The 10746-nt window shown below is 34.4% G+C and overlaps 1 protein-coding gene across 6 annotated transcripts in view; it reads right to left on the bottom strand.

Annotated features, from left to right (window-relative positions):
* Positions 1–10746, bottom strand: part of ITPR2 (inositol 1,4,5-trisphosphate receptor type 2) — a 537217-nt gene that overhangs the window by 84454 nt on the left and 442017 nt on the right. For all 6 annotated transcript variants that reach the window (XM_024129066.3, XM_028491109.2, XM_028491111.2 and 3 more), the window contains one exon: positions 1509–1673. In XM_024129066.3, coding sequence (XP_023984834.1) covers positions 1509–1673 — 165 coding nt within the window. The remainder of the gene's footprint in view (positions 1–1508; positions 1674–10746) is intronic.

Consider the following 10746-nt stretch of genomic DNA (forward strand, 5'->3'; position numbering starts at 1 on the left):
CTTCTAGTCCTCTAAACATGAAAATGGAATATATCCTTTTTATAACCAACCCAATGAAAACAAATTAGCATAAGTGTTGTATGATTTGAAAAAGATGAGAGAAAAATGCAACTGGAAGTTAAGGTTAACGTAAATTAAAAGTAACATTACTATTAATAACTCATACAATAATTCAAATACACCTTTATTTTGTCAAAAACCTTTCCTTAAATAACGAAGATTTACATATATCATTTCACCTGTTTTTCATATTATTTCTTTAATGGGTCTTGATATTACTAGTCTCTCATATTACCCCTATCCATTTTATAGACAAGGAGGTTGAAGTACAAAAACATTATAATAAATATTACATATTACAGTCAGGGAAAAGTGCTGGGTATAATAGACTTTTACATATCATAGGCAGATTTTTTAAAATGCAGTTTTTGTGGTGAATTAGAGCAAAGAAGGAATTCATTAGGATCCTTGGATCAGAAAAAAAAGTCTACTTTTGATGGCTGAATACTAATCTAACTTAACTGGCTGGAAGATAATTTTGTATCCTTATGTTGATAAGGGACAAATCCACTCTTCACTGTGGCTCTTTCAAGTGTTTTAGGGTAAACAGAAAATTAGCTTCTTACTTAATCTTCCTACATGGGTGAGCTAGGTCACAGGGAAGCAGGAGGCAATGAATTTGCCCCTCATGACCCAAGCAAACCAGGTCAGCATAATGTTTTTAGATCTTCAGCTTGTTTTCAGGGATTATTTTATTGGGTAGTGTTCTCCTCTGCATACCAACTGTGAGCTGAAGATATAAATAAATTGCTCCTCTGGCATCATGATGCTAACCTGGTAATGCTCTAAGTTTCAAAACATTACCATATAGTTGTATTGACTCCTCTCCTGGTTTATGGCTATAGAACATATATGTAGGAAGAAAAACTGATAACCAGCAAAAAAACAAAACCAAAACCAAAATGCAACTTTAGAAGAAATCTGAAAATCCACTTAATGAATAGATATATGTAAATAAGCTTAACAACAATGACATATTAAATCTAAAACTATAAGACTGCCCTTAAAACAACTCATCATCTTTTTGCTAAGTTGGCTTTCCCCCTCATTTTATTTATATGCCATTCTAAAGATACACAAAATATTTGCTGTTATAAATAAATACAATGAATTCAGTACCAAGAAAGTATATCCCTTTTCTTGTTGAAGAATCTCTAAGGGAAATATGATTTGGCAGAAACCCAAAGCAGCCTGCTATACAAAGCCTGGGTCAAGAGGTGGGTCTCAGAGAGAAAATAAAGAATTGCACCACCTATGTCGTTTCTCAGAGAAAAAGACTAAAAATAATAATAATGTATGATTTTCCTAGGCAAGTCTAAAAATAACATAATTTGTCCTAAATGCCAGACTCTGCTTAAACAAAAAAAAAATCAAAGGAAGAAGCATAAGAAGCAGCAGCACTATGTATTTTTTTTCAGCAGTGACTATCCATATAGAGATGTACTCACCAGGAAGCTATAGAAGAATTCGTGGACAAAGAGGCCCAGCATGCAGACCAGGACATACGCTACATGGTAGAGAAAGGCCATATCCAGGATGACCGCTCGGTACCCTCGGGTGAACGTGCCACGATTTCCGACAAAGCTCACCAGAAATACTATTTTATTACAAAGCTAAAGGGAGGAAAAGATTCGATTTTACTGTCTTATTTGTTCTGAAACTCACAAAAACAGCATGTCATTGACAAAATCTATTATTCACAAAGTCTGTGGTTTTCTTTTATGATTTCTCATTTTGTAATTTTTCAGCACGGCTTACAAATCTGCATGTAAACACCATACAGACAAACCCTGTATTCTTTTCCTGGGAAAAGAGAGGAAGAGTGATTAAGAGCTCCAGCTCTGCAATCAAGACAGACGTGAATTTAAATCCTAGTTTTCTCTCTACTATTATCTGATCTAGGCCATGCAACTGTAGGCCTTGGTTGTTTCTTCTCAAAAATTGGAATAAAGGAATTCCCACCTCATAGAACTCTTCAAGGAATTAAATAATTCATAATGCATATGAAGCCCTTAGTACAATGACTTGAAATATTACTCATTATATTTTCCATATTAAAAGTAATAATGCAATGTTTTTATTATTATACTATAAATGAAATAGAAAAATATATTTTCAGAAAACATTCAGAGATTTGTCCTCGATTTTTTTATCCTGGACTTTCTCTACTGAATATTATTTTAAACAAGTAGGCCATTAAAAATTATTTTTGTATGTAATTTACTCTACATTCATAAAAAATATAAATATACTTCTCTACCTAGATTAAAATAAATATAATACTTGCATGTATCTTCTAAGTTCTATGTATGGTAATTCTTCAGTAAACATTTTGGAGTGTTTATTATGCTTGGTACCATGCAGAACAGGGGTCCCCAACCCCCAGGCTGTGGACCGGTACCAGTCTGCAGACTGTTAGGAACCAGGTGGCACAGCAGGAGGTGAGTGGTGGGCTAGTGAGCGAAGCTTCATCTGCCGCTCCCCATGGCTCCCCATGGCTCCCCATCACTCCCATTACCTCCTGAACCATTCCCCCCAACCCCGGTCCGTGGAAAACTGTCTTCCACAAGACCGGTCCCTGGTGCCAAAAAGGTTGGGGACCGCTGATGTAGGGTATTCAAATTAAAAATACATTTAAATACAGAAATTTAAGTTTACATTTAAATACAGAAATTTAAATACAGAATACAGAAATGTATACTGAGGTTCTTTGGCAACGGTACCATCTTTGTTTTTATATGTCCAAACCTAACTTCGGGAAGACAGCTTGCTCTTTGCAACATCATAGATTTTTTTCCATGTATATGAAAGAAACTGCCTTATGGAATGATTTTAAATAACATAAGAAGGAGCACAACATTTTGGGCAGAAGTAAAATTTGAGAGGTTGGAACAACCTTTTCCTTCCACTTTCTGAAGTCCAAATCAATACAGATAAAATGAGAAATGGTTTATCATTGCACGTTGTGAAGATAACCAAACCAAATCAACAACAGAGCAATTAAAAACTTCAAACCTTTCCTAAGTTTGCCCCATGTTAATTAAATATCCTCTCAATAACAGATATTATCAATTTCATCATCTTGTTAACTTGAATAATGTTAAATAGAAAGTCTTACTTCACTATTCAGTGTTACATCATCATACCTTTACATTACTATTAAATATAGCTACAGTATTAATGGATGTCTTTATGTTTACTATCCAAGAGCAAGTTTAATTCATTCACCCATATCATCAATATGAAATAGAAATAAGAAGTTCTATAAAAAATAAAATTAAAAATTAAAATTATGACTTTTCAGAAAGATGAATTATATGTTGAAGACAAATTGTTTAAATGTTGTGTCTTTAAACTGAGTCATAAAAAAATTATGCAGGAAAACTATAAGTCCTATATACTTATAGGAAAAGGGATACATTGAATTCAGGTTCTCAAGAGCTATATAGTTCAGTTCTCAAATAATGCAAAAGCAAGGACACACTTCTGCCTAAAAGGGCCTCTGCCATTCTTGCATGAAAAAGAAAGATTCGCCTTATTTGTTTCAGGTTAATTTTTTTGAACCTTGACCTAAGGCTTCATATTGATGAATATGCTCCTTTTCTCTTGATGGAGCCAATGCTGGTAGTGGCAGCCACCTATTTCTGCACAGATCAGAAACAAGGAAACTGCTGTCTTTTAATTTTGAAGTATTCATACCAGGAAGAAATAAGTGTAAGTATAAATGATTTGGGTAGGAAAGAACTTGAACGCTGGTTTTTCCTGCTGCATGACCTTGAAATTTGCAAATTAGTTTTATCAAGCATTTTCCATGAAAGCTGGGAATATTTATGGAAATGAAGAAGTTACAAAAACATTCTCCCATTTCATGTCATGACTTACTTGACATTGTCTAACCAGTCCTTCGTTTGTCAATACCATTATGTAGGCAATCACTGCTTCTGTGGCAAGCGTTCATGTGGGCAACAATAAACGGGGGGTGTGGGAACTGAGCAAGGTGGTTAAGAGGCCATCTTCTGAACTGGCATTGGAAGACCCTCGAGTCAGCACACAAATACAAATATAAATGATCACAACCGTCCCTTATATTTTTTTCTTTCTCCATCTATTCTTCAAAGCTGCCCTTGATATATTTTTCATTGAGAATGGGATAAATTGTGTGAAGGTTGGGGGAAAAAGTGGCAGGTGGGGGACGGAAACGGCAGCAATGTAAGCTCTCTGTACAGCCTTTTAAAAGTGACACATCATCCAAATGATGCTCTTCCAAAACAGAAAAATGAATGTTCGTTTGTTAATCAATGTATACTAAAACAAATTCATTAATTTTAACTAGGTAATTAATTATACAGTATAGTAATATTTTCATAGATACTTTATATTTCATTGATATGTCTTTGCAGGACTTTTTTTAAAACAGTGCAGTATAGTGGAAAAACCCTGGCTTAGAAGTTGGGCCATCAGGGTTCCAGTCTTGGCTCTGCCACTAATTACTTAGGTAAATCCTCCTGGTGTCTATAGGATGTATACACTCATTTCTAAAATGAAATGACTAGAAGGGAATAAGCCTTAATGTGCCTCACAGCTCTAGAATTCTATGTGGTGTCCCTTAAAGTTTGCTATTTTATGTGATCACAGAAATTTATAGCTGCCTTTATATAATCCTTTTTGTCTTATTTGGTTCTATGTCCCTGATCAATAACCCTATCCCCATCTTACATTGTTCCTATTTATTTTCCAGCAATAATTACAGCAAAAAAAGATTGTCTACTATTTATTAAAAAGTAAAATTGAATTTATTGTCTTGAACTGCAGTTTAACTATATTACGATATATTCATCAACCATCAACCTTCTTACTAAAAATTCAGATTATTTGATTCAAAAAACTCCATTTCAGTGATGTTACATCTTGGGCAGGACAAGGTTCTACAGTCAAAGCATGAGGCAAAATTGTCATGTAGTCAAAATCACCCAAGAAATCTTTTAAATTGCCAGCAAAACAGTACATTAAACAAGGCTGGTGTAAACGGTAGTGTCTCTTACTAAATTCAACACATGCTAGTATTCTCCCAGCACTGGGGCAGTTTTCTGCTTCTGCAACTGAATATCAGGAGTGGGAGCATCAGTGACTGTATTATATGAAAAACAGGGTGTGTGTGTGTGTGTGTGTGTGTGTGTGTGTTTGTGTGTGTGTGTGAGAAAGGACGAGAATATGAATGTTTTGACTCAATATATTTCACAGGTGTTTACTGTATTATTTATTATAAAAATCTAAACAATAAGAATTAATGAAATGGTTAAATAAATTATATAACATCCATACAACTGGTTAATACTATCATTATTAAAATGAGATTTACAAATAAGTTTAATGGTATGAAAATATATTAAGTGATCCCAAACTGATAAAATGTGTTTATATTTGCCAAAATAATGTTAATTTTCATTAGCAATAACTAAAAATGTAATGTAGAGGTGGGAAGAAAACTGTACTGGGTTATAAGATATGCTTCTATAACAGAGAAGAACATTTGAAATTTTAAAAACAACTCAAATATTGAGGTAACCCCTGTGACAAGACAGAGAAGCAAGCTGCAAGCTAAATAAAAATTTTTTAGAAACTAGCAAAGATGATAAAGATGAAGCATCATAATAAGCAGAAACTGATAATACTAAGTGCTCAGAATATAGATTGAGGTTTTTCCTTCCACTTGATTCCTTTACCAAAAAAAGGACTTTGTGTATTTGCTTAACCCTGTGAAAGACACTGAGTCAGAAACAAACAACTCCCTGTGAACCAAAATACAAACACTTTTACGATCATGACAGCAATGTTTTACAATTAAATCCTACTTCACACATTATCATGCTATTGTTCTTTTCTAAATCTTCACACTAATCTTCTGAACTGATCTTCTCAAAAACCCCATGAGGACAGACTAGGCTTTAATACCTTCATTTCACTGATGAGAAGAACGAAATTCAGAGGCTTGCTATTTACCTAAGGTCTGGAATTCTGATGCTCATTAAGGCTTAACTCTCAGGTAGACAATTTTTTCCTGTTTCTGATACCTATAACTTTAGCAATTATAGTTGCAGCTGTTACACAATGCAAAGTTTTAAGTGTAAATTAAGTTAATAAATGCGTTAAAATCTAAGGGACAAACATGATTGATTTATGTTTTCTTTTTTTTTCCTACCTCCTAGGAAATGGTAAACCATAGACAGTTCTGTAATGAGCCTGTTATGTTAAATGTTAAGGTAAATGATATTTGCTAAAATGTTTTTATTAATCTGTACAGTATCAAAACTATAGGTAAAAACTCTTCTATCAATATCTATCATATCAAAATTACAATTATTCCATTCAATTTGTCCCAGATCAAAGCTAATATTTTCTTTGGTCAAAATGCCCTGGACAGGCAGATCATAATGTATCATTTGGGGGCTGTGCAAATGAGTGTTTTATGCTGTGAAGGCTATTAGACTACCCACAGATTCACATAGTTAATAAGAAAATTATATCTCCATGTAGATTTCTTCTCAGGAAGAAATTAAAGTATAACACTTGCTGCTCTTATGAAGTTATTTTTTAAATTTAATTATTTATTTTATATAGCACGTTCTTATTAGTTATCCATTTTATACATATTAGTGTATACATGTCAATCCCAATCTCCCAATTCATCCCACCACCACCCCCACCCCACTTTGCCCTCTTGGTGTCCATACATTTGTTCTCTACATCTGTGTCTCTATTTTTGCCTTGCAAACCGGTTCATCTGTACCATTTTTCTAGATTCCACATATATGCATTAATATACAATATTTGTTTTTCTCTTTCTGACTTAACTTCACTCTGTATGACAGTCTCTAGGTCCATCCATGTCTCTAAAAATGACCCAGTTTCGTTCCTTTTTATGGCTGAGAAATATTCCATTGTATATATGTACCATATTTTCTTATCCGTTCATCTGTCGATGGGCATTTAGGTTGCCTCCATGACCTGGCTATTGTAAACAGTGCTGCAGTGAATACTGGGGTGCAAGTGTCTTTTTGAATTATGGTCTTCTCAGGGTATATGCCCAGTAGTGGGATTGCTGGGTCGTATGGTAGTTCTATTTTTAGTTTTTTAAGGAACCTCCATACTGTTCTCCATAGTGGCTGTATTAGTTTACATTCCCACCAACAGCACAAGAGGGTTCCCTTTTCTCCACACCCTCTCCAGCATTTGTTCTTTGTAGATTTTCTGATGATGCCCATTCTAACTGGTGTGAGGTGATACCTCATTGTAGTTTTGATTTGCATTTCTCTAATAATTAGTGATGTTGAACAGCTTTTCATGTGCCTCTTGGCCATCTGTATGTCTTTTTTGGAGACATGTCTATTTAGGTCTTTGGCCATTTTTCGATTGGGTTGTTTGTTTTTTTAATATTGAGCTGCATGAGCTGTTTATATCTTTTGGAGATTAATCCTTTGTCCGTTGCTTTGTTTGCAAATATTTTCTCCCATTCTGAGGGTTGTCTTTTCGTCCTGTTTATGGTTTCCTTTGCTGTGCAAAAGCTTTTAAGTTTCATTAGGTCCCATTTGTTTATTTTTGTTTTTATTTCCATTACTCTAGGAGGTGAGTCAAAAAAGATCTTGCTGTGATTTATGTCAAAGAGTGTTCTTCCTATGGTTTCCTCTAAGAGTTTTATAGTGTCTGGTCTTATATTTAGGTCTTTAATCCATTGTGAGTTTATTTTCGTGTATGGTGTTAGGGAGTGTTCTAATTTCATTCTTTTACATGTAGCTGTCCAGTTTTCCCAGCACCACTTATTGAAGAGACTGTCTTTTCTCCATTATATATCCTTTCCTCCTTTGTCATAGATTAGTTGACCATAGGTGCATGGGTTTATCTCTGGGCTATCTATCTTGTTCCATTGATCTATATTTCTGTTTTTGTGCCAGTAACATACTGTCTTGATGACTGTAGCTTTATAGTATAGTCTGAAGTCAGGGAGTCTGATTCCTCCAGCTCCATTTTTTTCCCTCAAGATTGCTTTGGCTGTTCGGGGCCTTTTGTGTCTCCATACAAATTTTAAGATTTTTTTATTCTAGTTCTGTAAAAAATGCCATTGTTTATTTGATAGGGATTGCATTGAATATGTAGATTGCTTTGGGTAGTATAGTCATTTTCACAATAATGATTCTTCCAATCCACGAAATGGTATATCTCTCCAACTGTTTGTGTCATCTTTGATTTCTTTCATCATTGTCTTATATTTTTCTGAGTATAGGTCTTTTACCTCTTAGGTAGGTTTATTCCTAGGTATTTAATTCTTTTTGTTACAATGGTGAATGGGATTGTTTCTTTAATTTCTCTTTCTGATCTTTCATTGTTAAAGTATAGCAATGCTTTATTTCTGTGCATTAATTTTGTATCCTGCAACTTTACCAAATTCATTGATTAGCTCTAGTAGTTTTCTGATGGCATCTTTAGGATTAGTTATTTATAGTATCATGTCATCTGCAAACAGTGACAGTTTTACTTCTTTTCTAATTTGGATTCCTATTATTTATTTTTTTCTTCTGATTGCTGTGGCTAGGACTCCCAAAACTATGTTGAATAAGAGTGGCAAGAGTGGACATCCTTGTCTTGTTCCTGGTCTTAGTGGAAATGCTTTCAGTTTTTCACCATTGAGAATGATGCTTGCTGTGGGATTGTCGTATATGGCCTTTATTATGTTGAGGTAGGAGGTTCCTTCTATCCCACTTTTTGGAGAGTTTTTATCATAAGTGGGTGTTGAATTTTGTCAAAAGCTTTTTCTGCATCTATTGAGATGATCATATGGTTTTTATTCTTCAATTTGTTAATAAGGTGTATCACACTGATTGATTTCTGTATATTGAAGAATCTTTGCATCCCTGGGATAAATGCCACTTGATCATGGTGTATGATCCTTTTAATGTGTTGTTGGATTCTGTTTGCTAGTATTTTGTTGAGGATTTTTGCATCTACATTCATCAGTGATATTGGTCTGCAGTTTTCTTTTTTTGTAGTATTTTTGTCTGGTTTTGGTATCAGGGTGATGGTGCCTTGTAGAAAGAGTTTGGGAGTGTTCCTTCCTCTGCAATTTTTTGGAAGAGTTTGAGAAGGATGGGTGTTAGCTCTTCTCTAAATGTTTGATAGAATTCACCTGTGAAGCCATCTGGTCCTGGACTTTTGTTTGTTGGAAGATTTTTAATCACAGTTTCAATTTCATTACTTGTGATTGATCTGTTCATATTTTCTACTTCTTCCTGGTTCAGTCTTGGAAGCTTATCCCTTTCTAAGAATTTGTCCATTTCTTCCAAGTTGTCCATTTTACTGGCATAATGTTGCTTGTAGTAGTCTCTTAGGATGTTTTGTATTTCTGTGGTGTCCATTGTAACTTCTCCTTTTTCATTTCTAATTTTATTGATATGAGTCCTCTCCCTCTTTCTCTTGACGAGTCTGGCTAAAGGGTTATCAATTTTATTTATCTTCTCAAAGAACGAGCTTTCAGTGTTATTGATCTTTATTATTGTTTTCTTTGTTTCTATTTCATTTCTTTCTGCTCTGATCTTTATGATTTCTTTCCTTCTACTAACTTTGGGTTTTGTTTGTTCTTCCTTCTCTAGTTCCTTTAGGTGTAAGGTTAGATTGTTTATTTGGGATTTTTCTTGTTTCTTGAGGTAGGATCATGTTGCTATAAACTTCCCTTTTAGAACTGCTTTTCCTTCATCCCACAGGTTTTGGATCATCGTGTTTTCGTTGTCATTTGTCTCTAGGTATTTTTTGATTTCCTCTTTGATTTCTTCTGTGATCTCTTGGTTATTTAGTAGCATATTGTTTAGCCTCCAAGTGTTTGTAGTTTTTTACTTTTTTTCCCTGTAATTGCTTTCTAATCTCATAGCATTGTGGTCAGAAAAGATGCTTGATATGATTTCAATTTTCTTAAATTTACCGAGGCTTGATTTGTGACCCAAGATGTGATCTATCCTGGAGCATGTTCTGTGTGCACCTGAGAAGAAAGTGTAATCTGCTCTTTTCAGATGGAATGTCCTATAAATATCAATTAAATCTATATGGTCTATTGTGTCATTTAAAGCTTGTGTTTCCTTATTAATATTCTGTCTGGATGATCTGTCCATTGGTGTAAGTGAGGTGTTAAAGTCTCCCACTATTATTGTGTTACTGTTGATTTACTCTTTTATAGCTGTTAGCAGTTGCCTTATGTATTGAGGTGCTCCTATGTTGGGTGCGTATATATTTATAATTGTTATATCTTCTTCTTGGAATGATCCCTTGATCATTATGTAGTGTCCTTCCTTGTCTCTTGTAACATTCTTTATTTTAAAGTCTCTTTTATCTGATATGAGAATTGCTACTCCAGCTTTCTTTTGATATCCATTAGCATGGAAAATCTTTTTCCATCCCCTCAGTTTCAGTCTGTATGTGTCCCTAGGTGTGAAGTGGGTCTCTTGTAGACAGCATATATATGGTCTTGTTTTTGCATCCATTCAGTGAGCCTGTGTCTTTTGGTTGGAGCATTTAATCCATTCACGTTTAGGGTAATTATCGATATGTATGTTCCTATTACCATGTTCTTAATTGTTTTGGGTTTGTTTTTGTAAGTCCTTTTCTTCTCTTGTGTTTCCCACTTAAAGAAGTTCCTTTAGCATT

Source organism: Physeter macrocephalus, chromosome 6, assembly GCF_002837175.3.
Source record: "Physeter macrocephalus isolate SW-GA chromosome 6, ASM283717v5, whole genome shotgun sequence".
NCBI classification, from domain to species: domain Eukaryota; kingdom Metazoa; phylum Chordata; class Mammalia; order Artiodactyla; family Physeteridae; genus Physeter; species Physeter macrocephalus.